General features: G+C 41.0%; 1 protein-coding gene across 1 annotated transcript in view; it reads left to right on the forward strand.

The window, feature by feature from the left end:
* Nucleotides 1–904: 904 nt before the first annotated feature.
* Nucleotides 905–22,299, forward strand: part of trip6 (thyroid hormone receptor interactor 6) — a 63,461-nt gene continuing 42,066 nt past the window's right edge. The window contains exons 1-4 of the mRNA XM_084312427.1: nucleotides 905–963; nucleotides 1,527–1,572; nucleotides 12,869–13,088; nucleotides 18,747–18,850. Coding sequence (XP_084168553.1) covers nucleotides 12,878–13,088; nucleotides 18,747–18,850 — 315 coding nt within the window. The 5' untranslated portion in view covers nucleotides 905–963; nucleotides 1,527–1,572; nucleotides 12,869–12,877. The remainder of the gene's footprint in view (nucleotides 964–1,526; nucleotides 1,573–12,868; nucleotides 13,089–18,746; nucleotides 18,851–22,299) is intronic.

A 22,299-nucleotide genomic window follows, 5' to 3' on the forward strand; every position in this document is an offset into this window, starting at 1 on the left:
CAATTGTGTGTATTGAGCCGTACTGTATTGTACCCATTCTGCAATCTTGTTGCAATAAAGTTTTCATTCACACTCAAAATCTGTGTTTATTTTTTGTTTTGCATACTAATGTTCTGTGTCTTGAGTCGTACTTGTATTGAAAAACTGATTTTATGTCTGAGGAGAAGACCGGTACTCATCATCTTCGTCTCCACAAAAAGAAAAATTACATGTGAAGTATGTTGTGTGCCAGGTTCAAACAGTGCTGTATATGTACAGTTTATTCCTACTCCTATCCAAGCTCCGGGAGGGTCATCAAAGAGAAGTCGGGTCATCAAAGAGAAGTCGCCTATTCTTAGTCCTTGCCCCACAATGGTGGAATAACAAAAAGAAAAATGACATGTGAAGTATGTTGTGTGCCAGGTTCAAACAGTGCTGTATATGTACAGTTTATTCCTACTCCTATCCAAGCTCCGGGAGGGTCATCAAAGAGAAGTCGGGTCATCAAAGAGAAGTCGCCTATTCTTAGTCCTTGCCCCACAATGGTGGAATTGTCCTAATAAACTAACCTACACTGTAGCACTCAACACTTTATGAACATTGTTACTGAGACGAAAGTTAAGTTTACTCTATTATTACTAGATCTGGTATGTCTAGATGTAACACTGTATGGGTACAAGTTTACTCTATTATTACATGTCTAGATGTAACATTACTGTCTATGTATAATGTACCTATGTAAACGAGACGAACCCCGCCCCCCCCCCCCCCATTCGCAACTACTTGTCCAGACCACTTATACTTGTCCAGACCACTTATACCCGTCCAGCCTGGCTCTGCGGCTCTGCAGATACCCCCTATTGGGACACAGCGAGGAGCTACGTCACGCATTTGGAATGTGGTGACGTCGACTGCTGCTGCTGCTGCTGTTTAAGCTGTTAGAAGGAGGAAGGCCTGTGACTCAAACTCACGATCCACGAGAAAGTAGGTTAACGAGAAATTAACCGTAAACAAAGAAAGTTGCTTTCGAATAATTGATGTCCGAAGTCGGTCGCAGAATTCGTATAGAGTTACATTATTCGCGTAAACTTGGTAAAATTCGCTTTTTTTCTGCGTGAGAGAGGGGGCTACACTACGAGTAGCCTAGAGAGACAACAGGCTATCAAGTAAACAAACCCGTCATTAAAGTTAATGGTCGCCATTTAGCCTCCCTTAAATCTACAGTGTTTAACTGTTTATTGTTTATTTTTACATTTAAGTCGTGACGCCGCCAGCAGCGAGGCCAATTTGAGACGAAACACAGGGTGGGGACTGACTGGGGATACGAAACACAAGAGTTGTCTATTAATATTAATTCCTACTAGTATGAGGCATCATTGCACGTTTGCCTAGACAGTACAGCAGTGGACATTGCGCCGATATAACATGCAGCCTCTTGTAAACAAGACAAACGTCTTTCTCTGGTCTGCATCCGTACTGTATTGTACCCATTCTGTTAAATAAAGTTTTCATTCATTCATTGTGTCCTTTTTCTTGTATTCGTATAGATGAGACCGAAGACAAGGAGAGCAGCCTCTGCGGAAGTGTAAAAAGGTAGGAGGACAAGGGATATGATAAATTGAAAATGGGGGACCCTGATGATGTAAACAAGACGAAAGTCTTTCTCTGGTCTGCATCCCCTTAACAATTGTGTGTATTGAGCTGTACTGTATTGTACGGTACCATTCTGCAATCTGTTAATAAAGTTTTCAATCAATCAATCCACACTGTAGCAGAAACGTCCACAATGCTTTGGTTTGTTCATTGTAGCAAATAATAAACGTCCGCAAGGACGACAATTATGGGGCTGTTCTGTTCCTTTTGAAGTTTGACAGTAGTAGTGGCATCCTCTCTGTGTGCATTCAGTAGAAAGCAATCCGGGCCACAAGCTAGCTAGCACACATGAATGGAAGCAGATACGGACCAGCTATCCTTAGCTGTTGGCCAAGAATGAACTACAATGAACAAACCAAAGCATTGCTACATTTCTGCTACAGTGTTCATTGGTTCTATGGTGGGTTGCTGTTCATTGTAGCAAATACACTTCTGCGAGGACAACAGGGCTGTTCTGTTTTGAAGTGTGACAGTAGTGTGTCATCTCTCTCTTGGACCGTTTTCACTCAGAGTGAGACTAGAGAGCTATAGCTAATGATTGGGTGATCTGTGTATCGCAACCTCATCAAGTAGCTTTTAATCACAGAAAGATAAAGCCGTTGTTGTGATTAATTTCCACGGCCCAGCAATCCCCAGATTTGAGTGTGTGCTCAGCCGGATTTAGACGGGGTTTAAAACCAGGTCGAGGGGTGGGGGGCTATAGTCCCACATGTTCTTGTGAATGGTCATGGAATAATAGCAATCAAATCACCGTTCACTGCTACACATTTTAACAAATACAAAACAAATAGGCTCCACGGACATCTCTCTCTCTCTCTCTTTGCTAGGAAGAACTACACGATTAAAAGAAAAAAGGACACGACAACTACAACTTAGAATCAAGTGATGGTCATAATGTAGGCTATATACTTGTAGGCATCTTCTTCTCACTGAAGATTATAATCCTCTCTTACCAACAAAGACAGTATTGCAGCCGCTGTCCCTCTTACAATTGATTGATTGAAAACTTTATTAACAGATTGCAGAATGGGTACAATACAGTACAGCTCAATACACACAATTGTTAAGGGGATGCAGACCAGAGAAAGACTTTCGTCTTGTTTACATCAGGGTCCCCCATTTTCAATTCATCATAACATATATGACATACAGATAGACAGTACTGCTACATCTATACATTTATGACATACCAGATTTACAAATACAGTACTGTTTGTGATACAAAAAATAGTCTAAAAAAGAGAGTATATACATTTGATGTAGAAACTGTACATTGGAGGAGGTTGGGTAGGTGGGGGGGAACTGTACATTGGAGGTGGGTGGGTGGGTGGGTGGGTGGGGTGGGGGGGGGGGGGGGGGTTGGGTAGACAGGGTGGGGGAAACTGTACAAGCAAAACTGTACATTGGAATATCGACAACCTTATTTGGTCCCACAATCAATTTTGAGTGTACTGTCAATTTCACTTTGGGATGACTGAACTGCTGTGGCCTCTCCCAGCGGTTGTGGTCCTCCATGTGGACTAATTCCACAAAGGATGTCAGACTAGGGTACCCACTGTCCTATAGAAGAAACCTTTAGGACGAAAGGTTCCAACACATACCTTAAAGGAACACATCAATGTTATGGGAAATGTCCTCTCTGTGCGTTCAGTAGGAAGCTATCCGACTGCACGCTAGCTTAGGACATACGAATGGAAGCGGATACGGACCACTAGCCTAGCTAGCCTAGCCTAACACTCATGGATAGGTGTTCTTGGTCAACAGCTAGGCTAGCTGGTCCATATCCACTTCCATTCATTTGTCATAGTAGGAAATTGGTATCTGTCTTCTTGTCTGACTTTTCCCATAATGTTGGCGTGTTTTTTCTTTAAGGATGAATTAGTGATGCACCGATGTGAAAATTGTGGCCGATACCGATAACCGATATTAATATTGCTGTTCTGGCCGATACCGATATTTACCGATGTCGATATCTCTGTATAGAAAACACTTTTTTATGATAATCAAATAGAGCTATTTTCCAAAACGCATAATTTTTTTTACTTTTGTAACTTATTTTCAGAAATGACTGATATTTTGAAACTATTTAAGGCCAAAACATGTAAAAAGAAGAAAAAAAAGATAATTTTTTTTTTTTTTTTTTTTTTTATCTGCCCTATCTTGATATCGGACCGATACCGATGTGTAAAAAAACGGCCATATCGGCCGATATTATATCGGCGGCCGATATATCGTGCATCACTAGGATGAATGGTATGTATGACCCCAAGATCATATAAACATTAGTTAATTTATGCCGACCGATCGATGATGCAACAAACGCGAGACAATTCTCAGCAGAGTTGCCGTCATTGTCACACGCTAACGACCCTGAAGCATGTTTGAACTATTCCTATTCAGTGTCTGAGACAGATCTTCAATGTAACCTGCCCTGTAATACTGCTATACCAGCTGCTATAACTAAACAATAATCGGTATCAGCAGCATATGGCCGATATGGCTCGTAGATGATCGGCATTCGGTATCATTGGCAAAATCTTTTATCAGGGCATCCCTATTTACCACTATGTAATAGTAATCGCATATAGTAGGCTGTGTATTACACTGTCTCCTATACTAGGATATCCCACTGATGATGACCTATAGCCTGTGTATTACGCAGTCCCCTATAGGATATCCAGTGATGGTGACCAATGTCCTTGTGTTATAGGCAGAGTATTTCTGTGTTTGAATGAAGCACGTCTGACAAATCTTTTACTTAATTGTAATGTATATTTAAACAATCATATTTGTATTTTGCAGTCTGGTTATTGCAATGAATGAATTTGAACACAACAACATCCAATGGGTGTAACTGTACACAAAAACCACGGTTCGGTACGTACCTCGGTTTTGAAGTCACGGTTCGGTACGGGTTTTCGGTACAGTGGGGGAAAAGTCTGGCTTTCCATGCTCCACTCAGGGGTGATGTATTGTGCAGTAACTAATTGTACTTGTAGGGCTGTCAACGAATATTCTATATTGAAATTAATAATCTACTTGTAAAGAAAAAAATGTATTATATTAGATTGTGAAAAAAAACAGCCCCCGGTGGGCGGTCGTTAGTGGTTAACAACATACGGTTGTATTAGTTTGGTACACAGCCGCTCGGTAAGGTATGGTACACGGTACTACACACTGAAACGGTTCGGTATGGATACATGTACCTTTACACCCCCATGCTTCTTATTGCTGTAAGGAGGAGAGGGCTAGCATCACAGTGAGCCAGGCCGGCCTCTCCTCACCTCAGCTGTTATTTACCCCCCACATAGGATAATGTGATATATTGTTGTGAGCCAGGTGCTAATGTACACAGACATTATCATTACACGGCGTTTCCTGTCTTGTTTTTGTTTTGACTTCACTTTGTAATCACTTAGAACCTGGGCGTAAACAGCAGAGACAATAACTATTGTGGGGCATACAACCGTGGGTTTGCACCTGCCTGTGTGCGTATGTGTGTTTTGAAGACCTCTTGCATTTGTGTGTGTGTGTGGTGGGGGATTCTCTGGAAAATACTCGCACTCGACATCCACTCGCACGTGCATGCGCGCAGTCGCGCACGCACGTTTCGGGGGGCAGTGCGTGACTGTTTGGAGGAAATCCCCTCGCCTCTGGGAGTTCTTGTTCTCTTCCTGCTCCTCAGCTAGAGGCCTATTGTTGAGTTCATGTGTGCCGGTTGCCAAGGGAAACCCACGCCGTAGCATCTCTCCGTTTCCATTGGTTACCTACTGTACCACGACACAAACACACACGCCTCAGCGGTGGCCGCAGCTGCGGTCGGGCGGATCTGGGTGGAAGCTGAATGGAAGCTGAATGGGAAGCCGGACGTTCTCACTCTCTTGTTGTTTGCTTTCGACTGCGGTAGAGTGATGGAAGCCGGCTTGTTAGGTTGGATTGCGGTCGTCGAGAGAGAGTTGCGGTGTTCCATCGCGCTCGGATGCCAGAGAAAACACTTGAGAGACGATTAAACGCATCGTATAAGACAGCGTTTCCCCCACTAGTTATAGTGTTTGAGGTGGTGGCCAGCCGGGGGACTAGCATGTACAATAATGCACTGTATATACCACATATATATATTTATTTATTCTTACTATATATATATCTATCCAATCTGCATATAATCCTTTTACATATCTGTGGATACTATATCTTTATTATCTGTACATATCCCTTATTCCCTTTCCTACTAGTTACGCTGTTGGCCAGTATGACTTACTACCATAGTGTCTTTATACCCGTATCACTGTACTAATACTACAACCCTGTACATACATCTGATTAGCACTATACCCACATTACCTAGTAGTACTAATGTATATATTTTATACCCAGTTTAACCACCTGTAGTGTACATTGTATATTGCTGTTGGCTGTTGCACTATACTGTTACATGTGCACTCTGGTTGGATGCCAAACTTCTTTTTGTTGTGCTGTATGATGACATTTGAATCTAATCTAATCTAGCACAGCAGTGGAATAGAATGTGCATAGTCCGCAAGAAGCACCGTTTGATATGTTTGATGAGATCTATTTATGGTGGGTCTATCTGCCTTTCTGGTGGTCTATGCATGGAAAACACTGCATGTAATGTTTCCTCTGTATGTAACTGTTTTGTAGCCGTGGTCACTGGGGTCGTTTCTGTCCTTCTTTTGGCTCCGCTGTGGGCTGGGCTGTTAGGCAGCACTGAAACGCTTCTTATTTGGATACTTTATTATGATAAAAGCATATTTCTTTCACATTTTGAGCTAATCATAATGCAGTGTTTCCCACAGGATTTTCAGAGACTATGGGGAGTGAACCCCCGACCCTCTAGGGGGGTCCGGGGGCATGCCCCCCCCCCCCCCCCCCGGAACTTTTCTTTTTTGTACATTTTAAAGTTAAATGCATCAATCTGGTGCAATTTGAGAGCAAAATAAAGAGGCTAGATCTATGATGAACTTTGTGCTCAAAACACAAAAATCGACTAGACTAGTGCTTCCCAATCCTCTCCTCGAAGCACCCCAGCCGTTCAATGTATTTGTTAAATTCCACCACCAGCACACCTGATTCAACTTAACTAGCCCTTTATTAGTTGAATCAAGGTGTGCTGGTGGTGGAATTTAACAAATACATGGAACGGCTGGGGTGTCTCAATATCATATATAGCCTGCTGATGATCTCTCTCGAGTCAAATCCATTCTGAGAACGGAATGCAGTGCCCGCGACGAGGGTCTTGATTGATTGATTGATTGATTGATTATTGTATTAACAGATCATGCTGGACCTACAAAAGGCCTTTGACACTGTCAATCACTCCATTCTTGATTGAACATTTTATTAACAGATTGCAGAATGGGTACAGTACAGTACAGCTCAATACACACAATTGTTAAGGGGATGCAGACCAGAGAAAGACTTTTGTCTTGTTTACATCAGGGTCCCCCATTTTCAATTCATCATAACATATGACATACACGACATACAGATAGACAGTACTGCTACATCTATACATTTATGACATACCAGATTTGCAAATACAGTATTGTTTGTGATAGAAAAAGAGTCCAGAAAAGAGAGTATATACATTTGACGTAGAAACTGTACATTGGAGGAGGTTGGGTAGGTGGGGGGGGGGGGGACTGTACATTGGAGGTGGTTGGGGGGGGGGGGGGGGGGTTGGGTAGGAGGGGTGGGTGGGTGAGGGACACTGTACAACTGTACAAGCAAAACTGTACATTGGAATATTGACAACCATACTTGGTCATTTACTGTACATTGGAGGGGGTTGGGTTACAACACAGGAGCACTGTTTCTCATTCCTGTACTGTTGTTTATACTCTGCTCCTGTGTTGTAACCCAACCCCCTCCAATGTACAGTAAATGACCAAGTTGTCAATATTCCAATATACAGTTTTGCTTGTACAGTTGTACAGTGTCCCCCACCCACCCACCCCTCCTACCCGACCCCCCCCCCCCCCAAGGCGAAAGTCTTTCTCTGGTCTGCATCCCCTTAACAATTGTGTGTATTGAGCTGTACTGTACTGTACCCATTCTGCAATCTGTTAATAAAATGTTCAATCAAGAATGGAGTGATTGACAGTGTCAAAGGCCTTTTGTAGGTCCAGCATGATCTGTTAATACAATTTTCAATCAATCAATCAATCAATCAATCAAGACCCTCGTCGCGGGCACTGCATTCCGTTCTCAGAATGGATTTGACTCGAGAGAGATCATCAGCAGGCTATATATGATATTCAGACTCTAGATCTATTTGCAGAGCCAGATGAGATGAGGCAACCTGTGCGATTGGCTCTTGACAACTAATTTTGCACGTACTGTATAGGCTACAGACAGTATGTGTGTATGCGCGCACTGCGGGAGGTGGCCAGAAGCGCGCAACTAGCCAACTACTATTATTACTACTATATTAATACAGTTTGATCCATCGCAAAGCACTCCAGCGCTTGAATACGGCCGGGGGATCCGCTCTATACAATGCAGACCCACGGCTCTCGTATTATAATGAGCCCGCGAGGCGTGTTATTATTAGAGTTAATAATATTGTATATTGTTTACACTGCCTTTTTATTCTATTTTTACTTCTCCACTGTACTATAATTATGTGACCTGTACCTCTATGTCTTCTACTACCTGTACCTCCCCTCCCCCCGGCCCTCCCCATGCTGCTGAATTTATATTATTTTATGAATACAACGTTTAACGTTCGCTAACGTAGAGAAACGTCAGACGTAATTCGAGATACGTCAGACGTACTTCGAGATACTTCCGTACTTTCCGCCAATCAGCGCATTGCCCTGTCACAGGAGTAATAATCCTGTGGCAGGGCGGAAGTTCCAATCTGGACCGAGGCTCCGAGTCTGCAGCTGGACCCTATTGCACACTCCAGTTCTCAGGCTGCAGCTGGTTTAAAAGCGAAAGTAAACCGGCTTCTCTGCTGGCTGTGGCTCCAGGGGAGTTGAACAGTTCTGGCTCTGCTAGTTTATTTTCGATCTTTTGGCGCTTTTTTGGTGGACAAACCACCGCACATGTGCACCGTGACTCGTGATTGGAGTCTAGTTCTGCTAGCACACATAGCCTACTGTGTACAGACGGTTTCAAACTGTATTTTAAATTAGAAAGCAAACAAAATAAATGGACAAGAGAAAAATAAATCTCAATTTGGTCAGTATTGTCATTTGGACAAGCAAAGCCATTACTTTAAGTTGCAGGCAAGAAAGACAAGTCTGTCCACTGTCTCTGGTTTTAAAACTGCCCTGTTGCAGGTCACAAAAAAAAAAAAAACGATTTTTCGATTTCTTTTAAATTTCGATATTCGATATCGATTATTAAAATATATCGCGATATTTATCGTTATTGTTATATCGCCCAGCCCTATATAGGCCTGTACAATATCCTATCGGCCTGTGCAATATCCTATAGCCTGTGCCATGTCCTATAGGCATGCATTAAAGCGTTAGAACGCGTTAGAACGATTTCAGTATTTTTTTTTCTTTTTTTCCCCCATCAATTTGATTTGGAGTCTGACGGAATTGGCTACCTGGTATAATATGATTTGTAGATGTATAAAGATTGAAACAACATTTAGCCAATCAGAGGCGTCAAATATCATGAAAAAGGGCATTTTGACCATTCTAACCAATCAAATGTGAGCTTGACGCACACACACGCTGCTCGCAGTGCCCTCCCCCTCACAGACCCGTCTTGTCACAGACCCGTATCATTTGCACCGAAGATGGCAAGTGTGCAGGTCCTCTTTTAACACCACTGAAGCATTAAACAATGGCCCAGTAAACTATTCACTTTAGTTTACTACACGAGGCGTGGCGTGTTGTCTAACGTTATCTAGCTGGCTAGCTGATAGCTCATAACATAATTGAAATTCGTTTTTGAAGCTGTGGCTAACGTTAGCTAGCTACTGATCTTCGGGTGGCTAACGTTAGCTACCTAGCAACTGTAGCATGCTAATACGGGCTGTCCTGGCTGCGTTATTTCTTTTCCTAGCCGCATTTCTCGGAGACGCTCTCTGATTGGCCACTGACTGACGCTCTCTGATTGGCCACTGACATGTTTGCCCAATCGCGTGACGAGCTGTGTCTTTGCCCATTTCCGCGTCGAACAGCCTGCAAACTACCTGGCGTTCTATCGCCATGCTCTAAGACAAACTCTAACCTTAACCAACTTCGAAAGAGTGCCTAAGCTTAACCGTCGAAAGAACTTGCCGTCACGCTCTAAGACAAACTCTAACCTTAACCAACTTCGAAAGAGTGCCTAAGCTTAACCAGTGTAGAAACAGGCGTCGGCCAATCAGAGAGCGTCTGCGAGAAACGCGTCCTGGCTGGCTAACTTTTAATTCGCAATGGAGTGGAGCTAACTAACTGTACAAATCGATGTGATTGGCTGAGACTGTATTTTGTACGGTTGGCTGCCTGGCTGTTCGGGTAGCCAGCTAGCAGCTAAAATCAACTTCAAAACACTCTGTTGAGCAAGTTTGCCGACAGCAATATAACAAACAATATGGTCCGTGCGGAACCATCATCCCCAACACAAAAAATTCCGTGTGTGAATAATGTTCAGCCACCACAAAAGATGAATCCAAAGTTTAATATAGTAAGAAATTAAGAATAGTACTAGGCTATATTATAACACATCTTTGCAAGTAGATTACATTAGCAAAATGCCCTTTTGACATGTAGCCTACATATTCATAATCATGAACGTTTATTTGGAAGTATTTTATATTCTGTACTTAGTTTTAAAGTGGTCAGACAGTTCCCTCTGTGTGTAATACAGACAGTCTTCACACATTCATAAATAACACTTACAGAAAAGCTTATTGTGCACTGTAATACGTTGTGTTCAATGGGGGATTTTTGTATGTACCGAATACCGTGAAACCGTGGTATTTTTGCCCAAGGTTATCGTACCCTCAAAATGTCATACCGGCACATGCCTAGTTACACTATAGGCTACACTACTAGGTCTACACTATACTATAGTTTAAGGCTACTTTCACTGTTTTACTGCATTACAGTACTGTTATATTGTCATTTTTTTTATCAATACAAAAAATATATTACATATATATTGTTGGTGCTCCTTACATGTAGGTGGGTGCTCCTACAATTTTGCTGGTGCTCCCAACCTTTCGAAGTTGGGAGCACCAGTGCTACCAAGTAACATTTTTTATTTCGAGCCCTGCATAATTTGAACTATACACAATACATAATTTGAACTATAGACAATACATAATTTGAACTATATACAATACTGAATTTGAAGTTGAACTATACACAATACTGAATTTGAACTGTACACAATACTGAATTTGAACTATAGACAATACATAATTTGAACTATACACAATACTGAAAGGTTACAGTATGTAGATTTGTTTATTTTTATGACAAAGTCAGTCAACCCTTGCAATCAGTTTCATTTAATGAATTGAAAACAGCATTGCTATTACGTAAAAGCAAACTGGCAATAGAAAAGATGTTCAAAATGATCTAGTTCCCTTAAAACGCTAACGCTATTAAATAAAAATATATAGTGGAGGTTAAAATAAGAATATGACTTGGCCTGAAAAAAGTTCAGTCAGGAGATTTTTTTTTGCTTTAATCCCTGCCTATAGGCCTGTACCATATCCTATAGGCATGTACAATATCCTATAGGCATGTACAATATCATATAGGCCTGTGCCATATCCTATAGGCCTGTACAATATCCTATAGGCCTGTGCAATATCCTATAGGCCTGTACCATGTCCTATAGGCCTGTACCATGTCCTATAGACCTGTACCATGTCCTATAGACCTGTACCATGTCCTATAGACCTGTACCATGTCCTATAGGCCTGTACCATATCCTATAGGCCTCTACAATATCCTATAGGTGTCTACAATATGCCATAGGTGTCTACAATATGCCATAGGTGTCTACAATATCCTATAGGACTCAGAACAACACGCGAGGTAACGCAACACTGAGCTTCTCCCCCGCTTCGTCCTCAGAAACCTGCTATGCTACAGAAAAGCTTATTGTGCACTGTAATACGTTGTGTTCAATGGGGGATTTTTGTATGTACCGAATACCGTGAAACCGTGGTATTTTTGCCCAAGGTTATCGTACCCTCAAAATGTCATACCGGCACATGCCTAGTTACACTATAGGCTACACTACTAGGTCTACACTATACTATAGTTTAAGGCTACTTTCACTGTTTTACTGCATTACAGTACTGTTATATTGTCATTTTTTTTATCAATACAAAAAATATATTACATATATATTGTTGGTGCTCCTTACATGTAGGTGGGTGCTCCTACAATTTTGCTGGTGCTCCCAACCTTTCGAAGTTGGGAGCACCAGTGCTACCAAGTAACATTTTTTATTTCGAGCCCTGCATAATTTGAACTATACACAATACATAATTTGAACTATAGACAATACATAATTTGAACTATATACAATACTGAATTTGAAGTTGAACTATACACAATACTGAATTTGAACTATACACAATACTGAATTTGAACTATAGACAATACATAATTTGAACTATACACAATACTGAAAGGTTACAGTATGTAGATTTGTTTATTTTTATGACAAAGTCAGTCAACCCTTGCAATCAGTTTCATTTAATGAATTGAAAACAGCATTGCTATTACGTAAAAGCAAACTGGCAATAGAAAAGATGTTCAAAATGATCTAGTTCCCTTAAAACGCTAACGCTATTAAATAAAAATATATAGTGGAGGTTAAAATAAGAATATGACTTGGCCTGAAAAAAGTTCAGTCAGGAGATTTTTTTTTGCTTTAATCCCTGCCTATAGGCCTGTACCATATCCTATAGGCATGTACAATATCCTATAGGCATGTACAATATCCTATAGGCCTGTGCCATGTCCTATAGGCCTGTACCATATCCTATAGGCCTGTACAATATCCTATAGGCCTGTGCAATATCCTATAGGCCTGTACCATGTCCTATAGGCCTGTACCATGTCCTATAGACCTGTACCATGTCCTATAGACCTGTACCATGTCCTATAGGCCTGTACCATATCCTATAGGCCTCTACAATATCCTATAGGTGTCTACAATATGCCATAGGTGTCTACAATATCCTATAGGACTCAGAACAACACGCGAGGTAACGCAACACTGAGCTTCTCCCCTGCTTCGTCCTCAGAAACCTGCTATGTCTGGTCCTACCTGGCTGCCGCCAAGGACTCTAGGCAGCCCAGAGCGAGCCATCCCCCAGATGTCCCACTCAGGCGGGCCAGCCATCTACAGAGCCCCCAACAAGAAGAGCACGTCCGACCCCCGGCCCAAATACGGCCAGTATGACCAGAACGGAGGAGGAGGAGGAGGGGGGATGGCTAATCGTTACATGGCGACTGGACCCACAGGTAAGACCATGAGTGACATATGAGTGACATAGGGTCACAGAACATTTCCTTCTTATTCAGGGTATTAAAAAGTATTACATTCATAATTCTCAATTTAAGGCCTTAAAAGGTATTAGGGATGCACGATAATTATCGGGTCGATAATTATCGGGCCGATATCAGCAATTATGACGTCATCCCGATAAACCCGATAAAAGTATTGATAGCTCCGATTTTTTTTTTTTTAAATATATATATATATATATATATTTTACACTTTTTTTTGTATTTATCTTTTTCTTTTTTTCTTTTCATGTCAACGTTCACACGCACAATATATGCTTACTTAGGATTTGACTTGATTCAACAACAAAGCAGTCGGGGCAATGGCAAGCCGAAAACGGTTGAAAATTTGAAGTTTGGATTTTTTTTTCTCACAACTGAGGTAGGTAGATTACATTTTTAGAGACTAAAGTACAGAAAAAAGGTACCGTTGGGTACCGGTATCGATTCACAGGTACCGGTACCGTTATCGGTTCAAATGTGAACGGTACCCATCCCTGGCCTACTGACAAAGCACAATACCTGTTGGTTTTTAGTTCACTCATTGTTCAGGGAAACACATTGTTAATGACATTGATGGATTGTGAATTTTGTGATTGACTCAAATTATATTTATTTTGAAAAATAAATATAGTCACTTTATTTGAAGAGTCAAAACTGTTCTCTTGGCTTTGTTTTGTTCATAGTAGTAACGCTCATGTCATGATAAATCTGGTTAGGTCAAAACTACAGGAATATACCTAAAAAATGTATTATAATACAATAAATATATATATATATATCGGTTATCGGTATCTGTATCGACCTTGAGGAGCAGAAAGTTATCGATATCGGGGTCAAAAAATCAATATCGTGCACCCCTAAAAGGTATTAAAAAAAAAAAGGTTGTGGGGGCAGCCCGGCTGTCGGTAGATGAAATAATATTAAATATACAAAATGTTTTTGTATTCAAGTTGTTGTTTTTGGCGGCGCTACAGGGAGCTTGGCGTGTCTGGCGAGAGCTTGTATGGAACGTGGGACTTTTCATTTAAATTGGCGCACAAGTGCAGCCTCCAGTTCAGTGCAGCTGCCAGTTCAGTGTCACTATGTGTTGTCGTATGGTCGTGAAATTGAGTTCAAGTTTCAAGTTTCAAGTTGTCATACAAAAATACAGAATACTTTTATATGAAATGCTTTTTCCTGTTCTGCTCCTGGGAGTGTGCTAGATAAAAATAAAATAGATAAATAAAAAATAGAAGTCAAAAGTACGTAACAAGTGTAAACAAAAGTGTTCAAAACAAAAGTGTTCAATATACATATATACAATACAGAGTAGAAAAAGAAATGTGTAACTGAGTTACAATATAAAGTACAATGCAGAAATGGGATGAGGTACAACTTAGGGTAAGGTGCAATGAGGTATGAGTTGTAGTGCAAATATCTTTACCAATAATATAAATATAAAGTGTGTTAAAGTGTCTAAAGTGGGTAAAGTGCTACAGTGAGTTGTTTATTTAAAGTGAGTGTGTGCGTGTGGATGTGTGTGCTGTGAGTGTATTTGATGGTTTGTTACATAGTGTTATTGTCATTGAGCATCCTGATGGCCTGGGGATAGAAGCTCCTTCTGAGTCTCTTGATATTACATTTTGCTCTAAGTGGTATTAAAAAGATCTTAAAAAGTCTTAAATGTAACTTGTTGAAATACCCTGACATTGAACACATTATAGTTAGAAAAGACTCAAGTGCTCAAAGGAAGGACTCCATTTTCACAAAGCAAAGTGGGAGTACTGATCTCAAATCCGCTTCAGTCTGTTGGTGTGAATGAGGTCATGAAGTCAAGCGCTCCTGGCTCACTGATAGTGTTGTCAAAAATATCGATTTTTCGATATTCGATTCTGATTATTTAAAACGGTTTCAATACTAATTTCCTGCAATATCTATATTTAATTATTCATAAAAATAAAAAATACATTTTGTATAAGGAAGTTGCATTGTTCATTTCAATACCTGTAATAGTACAGTAGTCCACACACACACATGTGCATTCAGTTAAGTTGGAATATGACTGTAATACAAACAGTTCAGTTTGTCAGGTACATGCAACACAGATTACAGTGTTTACATCAGTCTGCTTGAGAAAATACCATGTTCTGCAATAAAAATGGTTGAAGTGAGATGAACAGACTGAACTTTATTTTATTAGATAAAAACATGTTGACAAAGTTTTACTTTGCAGTTGAAAAAAGGTAATACATTAAATTTGATGACATTTAAAAAAAAAATTAAATGTCATATATGTTATGATGAATTGAAAATGGGGGACCCTGATGTAAACAAGACAAAAGTCTTTCTCTGGTCTGCATCCCCTTAACAATTGTGTGTATTTGGCGGCTAAGTGGCGCAGTGGGCAAGGCGCTCACCACTAATGCAGGAGATGCTGGGTTTGAGCCAGCTCTCGGCATTGCTACCAGCTTGGCTGGTCGTTCATACTAACGCAATTGGCAGTGTTAGGGGTGGGAAGCTGGTGGGTGGTGATCGGACGTTGTGGACAGCGACTCCTACAGGTCGGTTGGTGCACCTGTGCAGCAGAATCAGGAAGCAACGGGGGCGGCGTGACCCTCCCACGCAGACCCTCGCCGCTGAGAGATTGCGCTGTGCAGGTGAAAAGATGCGACGGCTGCCTCCTCGTGTACCGGAGGGGACACGTGATCCAAGGCTTCGTCCACATTGCAGCCGGCTTGTGGGAGGCATGGCCTAACAACGTTCGAGACAGGGGAGGGTAGAATTGGACAATACGAAAATTGGGGATGGGAGAAAAACAGAAAATGGGGAGAAAAAGTAGATAATAAAAAAAACAGTTGTGTGTATTGAGCTGTACTGTATTGTACCAATTCTGCAATCTGTTAATACAATTTGCAATCAATCAATCTGTTATGCTTAACACACAGTGTAGCATCCCTGGGAGAGTGATGGATGGACTCCTTTACTGGTGTTTCATGAATGTTTATTTTCAGTTCACAAAGTGAAAAGACAAAGAAAGACAAAGAAAAGATACTCCGATATATACATTATATATATACAGATATACATTAGATATACATAAATGCCACATTCACATTGTTCAATAAAGCTAACATAACACTTGACACAAATGGCTTCCAATAACAGTGACATAGCCAAATACATAAATGAATACAAATATAAGATAAACAGCCCATATCACTAGGACAATTTGACATCCCGTACCTTGTCCTCTCTCTCCAACAGGGGGCTTAACCATAAACCATATGAAAGTCTTCTTTCCGGATCTATAAGCAAACAAAACTCTTAAAATGCTGGTACTCTGGACCTTATTAAATGTGTAGGCAAGCTAGCAATTTGCAATGACCAAGCTAGCAAGAAAATAACGTATTCCTCACAGTAACAGGAATAACTTTAGGTTGTCAAAAACACAAACAAAAGTGAGTTCAAACCAAATATTAAAACCATAGAAGTGCACAGCAGTTACCTTGTAAACAATTCCCAAATAACAAAAGAATAACGAAGATATTCACGGAGATCTCTCTTTCCTTTTAGCCGTAACCTAAACCTTCATCTCATCCGTCGAGCTAAGCTCATGCTCGAGGTAGCTGCTTCCGGTTTGGCGGTGCTTCAAAATAAAAGTTCCCTATCACACACAAACCGAATGACGCTACCTAGAGGGTCGTTTACACGCAGTACTATTAACTTTACTTAATTTCTACGATTATATCATTTAGTTATTTTTATATGTGTGATCTAAAGATAAACAAAGGGTTTTAAAAGTGAAAGAAATCTGTGTTTTTCAATGTATATTTGGTTTATAACTGATATATAGAGACAAGCTTTAAGAGGGTAATACCATTATCATCATTACCATTATCATCATTTTTTTTAGCATGTGTGTCTGTCTCTAGTCAAACTAGACAGAGAGCCATGGGCTCCGAGGTCATCGGCAGGGTGGTAACATAAACACTGATAACAGCGGCAGGAGACAGAGCAGAGCGATGGAGGGTTTGACAGTAATGAAACATTTTGAATGTGTGGTAAAGGTTATTAGCAGTTGTCATGACAGCACGTCGCATGACAACCAGGAGAGGGGCGAGGCCGTCGTTGCTATGATGAAGATCCTATAAATCTAACAGTGTTTCCGGGTGTAAGCCAGACCAAGACTGAGACTAAGAACGACTGAGGAACGAATCCCACGGAGGGGGGGGGGGAATGCCACATCATCATTAGCTTCGGCTAACGGGGGAAGGGTTCTGGCTAGCGACAAGGCCTGAGCCACCATTGGACTGAACACACAGAAGAGACGATAGCAAGGACAATACAATCTGATAACATCTGAGCTGAGGTTTCTCTTTATGGAATAAACAACGCTTTTCCCTGTAAGGTAGTACACTGTCAAGTGTCGAATTCTTACGGAGGTGGTGAATACTTATGCTCGCGGATTGCATTAACAGGGAATGATAAGGATTGTACAGCCAGTGTATGAGACGTCGGAGAGATAAAACACAACGCAGATGGGGAGATGATTACACAAGCCAAACAGATGAAGACGTGATACTGGCTGATTGATCAGAATCCAACATAGGGCTGGGCGATATGGCAAAAAATCATATCGCGATAACGATATGATAATGTTATCATATTTCTCTATCGATAATTATCGAAATTGTTATAAGTATAATTTTTTTTTCTTCTTTTTATAAAACAACAGATGTATGTTTATTTTGCAGCAATTATTTGTCGTTGCCGCCATCTTTAGTGTTACATCCCCTCACACTCCAGTTCTCAGGCTGCAGCTGGTTTAAAAGCAAAAGTAAACCGGCTTCTCTGCTGGCTGTGGCTCCAGGGGAGTTGGAACAGTTCTGGCTCTGCTAGTTTATTTTCGATCTTTTGGCGCTTTTTTGGTGGACAAACCACCGCACATGTGCACCGTGACTCATGACTGGAGTCTAGCTCTGCTAGCACACATAGCCTACTGTGTACAGACGGTTTCAAATTAGAAAGCAAGAAAAAAAAATGGACAAGAGATAAATAAATCTCAATTTGGTCAGTATTGTCATTTGGACAAGCAAAGTCATTACTTTAAGTTGCAGGCAAGAAAGACAAGTCTGTCCACTGTCTCTGGTTTTAAAACTGCCCTGTTGCAGGTAAAAAAAAAAAAAAACGATTTTTCTATATATATTTTTTTTCGATATTCGATATCGATTATTAAAATATATCGTGATATTTATCGTTATCGTTATATCGCCCAGCCCTAATCCAACAGTATATTTATCTTATAGTACCAGAGAGAAGCTGAGGAGAATCAACCAGCAACAAAAGCAACATTTATTAAATAAAATATATATATATTTATATATTTATTCTTATTTTTTTTTTTACATTTTAAGATTGAACCTTTTTCCCCGTGGTATCGAAAATGGTATAGAATATCGATACTTTTCAAGGTATCGTATCGAAGTTCGAAATTCCAGTATCGTGACAACACTACTCACTGACCCCTGATCTGCACTCCTACTCCGGGAAGCTTTGTGAATACGTCATTTATATTCTATACGCGTTTTAGTCTCATTCAAAGACCTGTTTTGATGCCTGTTCTCCACACAAAAGGTGGACCTCTGCAACATCCACCTGCTGACCACTACTACCCTCCTCAGCACGGGCCCAAAGACGACCGCAACTGGAACCCTCATGTAGACAGTTACGAGTTAATGGTAGGTGTGTGTGTGTGTGTGTGTATGTGTGTGTGTGTGTGTGTGTGTGTGTGTGTGTGTGTGTGTGTGTGTGTGTGTGTGTGTGTGCGCTATTTGAACAAATAAGTTACCTGCACTCTTTGCTTTTTTTCCTAATGGTAGGTGATGTGTAGCTTCTGCTTGCAGTTGAATAAGACATCCATCTGTTATACACACTTAGCCACGGGGGCCGCAGAGTGATGGCTGGTCTCACATGGTTATCAAACCTACGCACTGCCATCAGCCAATAGGCAAAGGACCTATCTCAAACCCCGCCCTCTTTTCTTTCAGTTGATTTGATCTGATCTGATCTGTTTAGATTTTATCTTTATTTATCTCGGAACACAACAGACATACAAATCACAGTAAAGACAAAATGTAAACATAAACAAGTGAATCCGTCCGTAAAACCAACATGGATGAGTTGGAGAAGAGGCAGAAGGAAGCACAGCTTATCTAGTCCTGCCCCTTTCTTACAATATCACAACATTTAAAAGAAAACTCTCTTACTACCTAAAAAAGAGGGGGGGGGGGAAACAAGACAACCATTGTTTTCTGTTTTGAAGAAAGCAAAACATTCCCTGAGAGCAACTGGGTCATTATACGAAAGCTTGCCATTTTGTGTCCCTCGAACAAAACTCCTGTCAATTTTAATAAAAAAAAGAATGAACAATAAAACATTTCATAATTTAGATTCCTGATGTGTCATGTAACATAAAAACAAATACAATTTATTTTGCTTTTTGTTTTTAAAAGAATTTTAAACACTTTTGTGCGAAGCTAGCTATTAAGGCCAAAAAAATCCAAACTAGAACATAAAAAGTAAACCTATATCAAGGTACAAGTGTTGTTTCACTACGCATGAATGAAAATGACTTTTTAGTTGGGTCCCCATGTTGTTGTCAACCCTGTTGTCAACCCTGTTACACCCCTTCAGAGATAATGGACTGTTTTGAAATTTACATATAGCCCAGGAACTGACATCATCTTCCTTTTCTAAAGATGGTGGAGAAAAGACAAGTAAGTGTGCTCCTCTTTTCTTTTTTTTAAAACTTTGACCAGACAGCTGGTTCTTTTTAGCGTTTATCGCTTTTTCTGGTCAAGCATGACCGACAGAAACAGGTTGAATGGGGTGTAGAGTAGGGGAAGACACTCTGAGAAAATACGTCGAGTCCGGGAGTCGAACTCGTGTACCCCAGATCCGTGACGCGCACGGTTGTCCCCGACGCCGAAATAGCGCCGAGATACGCGGTGAGCTACTGGAGCTCCCCGTGTGCTCCTCTTTTCATGCATTTTATTCGAGTTATGTGATGTCCAACAGAGGGGGACGAGCTTGTTGCGTCAGAACTGTTACCATAAATGCGCATGTTAAAAAGTTATTTGTTTGAAATTGTGAATATACATATTTAACATAATTATTTCCTCTCGAATGCACACCATGTGGTGTCAAGACCATTAGCATATGGCTAGTAATGGCTGCTAGTTGCCTTTTTCGTCAGCCCTGATACCATCAGCCCTGTTACCTTTCAATGGGTAACAGGGTTGATTGAATGGTAACAGGGCTGACAAAAGTATATGCTTTTGTGTGTACATTAAAATATACTTCCCTAACCAATAGTAAGAGGTTACAGCCAATGTTAACGTGACTTTTGTATTTGTATTTTATATGATTTTCTTAGGATGACTATCTGCAGTGGAGAAACAGTGCCTATACAGGCAACGTAGAGATGCCGATCCCGAAAAGCGACTAAGATATTTAGAGAAAGAGAGGGTGAAACTGGAGAAGATAAGGAGACAGGGAAAAAGCTGTCTATAAGTCAACTAAGTGACAGAGAAAGGAGAGCCAAGCGGCGCAAATGGAGAGCGCAACAACTGAGATGCAGAGCAGCCAAAACAGCAGTTGCAGCAACCATAGATCAGTGCATGACAGCCTCTAAGTCCAGACCCAGACCCAGGGCCAAATTCAGGGTCAGATCCTGGGTCAGATCCAGGCCCCTCAAGGTTAGAGGAACAAGAGAGAGAGAGAGAGTGTGTGTATGAGTGAGTGTGAGTGTGTGTATGTGTAAGGGGAGCATTTGAGTAAGTCACATGCATTGGTGAGTATTTGATTTGTCAGTACAACTATTTGACTAATCTTTGCTTTATTGTGCTGCAGGCAACGTGCTCAGGGGCATTTAAGGTCAAAGAAGGAGAGAAAGAGGCTCCACCAAGAGCTGGAAAAATTGAGGAGTAGCCTGGAAAAATAAAAACAAAAGCTAGATAAGTACAAAAAAAGTACTTTCGCTTGAAGAAAAAAGCAGCATCCCCATCTTCCAAAGTGAACCATGACTTGAGCACCCCATCTGCGCGCTCACAAGCATGAAGAACCCTCAAATTTCACACTGCACTGTTGAGGGACATAAAAAGAAAATATTTAGATTCAAAAGATGAACGAGAAAAGCAGATTATCTCCCAAATGTTATCCGGGAAGATTGTAAAAAGGTACCGCATGCAGAAATATGGAAATAGTGCCAGTGGTCTTCCAAGAAGAAGGTGGAAGACTTTGGGAAAAAATTCACTTTCTTTCACTGGTAAAGCAAAGCTCCGCATCCCAACACAGTTCAAATCAAATGTCAAAGCTTTCTATGACCGTGATGATGTCAGTCGAGTCACGACTGGAAGAAAGCAGACAATAACACGGCATAAAGTTAAAAAACAAAAGAGATTTCTTGTTGATTCACTGCAAAATCTTCACAGGAAGTTCCTATCTGAAAATCCACACAGAGCTTTGTCCTACAGTCTCTTTTGCAGACTTCGACCCTTCTGGGTGGTACATCCCACCATTCAGGACAGAGATACGTGCATGTGTAAAATCCATGAGAACCTCGGCTTTGTGGCTGACGAGCTGAAGCAACTAAGTTTGCTTACCAATTCCAACCTTGAGCAGTTTATTGAAGAGGTCTCTTGCAGCACAAACAGTAAAGAGTGCATGTATGGAGAGTGTCCCACATGCAAACTGAAAAGCTTCCCACTGGCTACTGTTCCTGACACCAACATGTGTGTTGCATACATACAGTGGGTAATGGAGGAGAAGACCATGCTACAAGAAAAGGCTGTGTCATTCAAAGTGACAGCTAAAAAACAAATTGAAAGCTCTGTAGAGGAGCTCATTGAGCATTTCACTTGTCTGCTGCACATGTTTAAGAAACATGTGTTCAACATCAAGCAGCAGTTCTCATTCTCCAGAGAGCTAAAGAGAAGTCTGTCCTCACACGAATGCATTATACATGTGGATTTCTCAGAAAACTACTCATGTAAGTACAGTGCTGAGATCCAGGCTGTGCATTTCGGTGCCTCGCACCAACAGGCATCAATGCACACAGGTGTGTTGTATGTTGGTGAAGATGCACGCCCTCTCTGCTTCTGCACCATCTCAGAATCCAAGCAAAAAG

Source organism: Notolepis coatsorum, assembly GCF_963971535.1.
Source record: "Notolepis coatsorum genome assembly, chromosome: 4".
NCBI lineage: Eukaryota > Metazoa > Chordata > Actinopteri > Aulopiformes > Paralepididae > Notolepis > Notolepis coatsorum.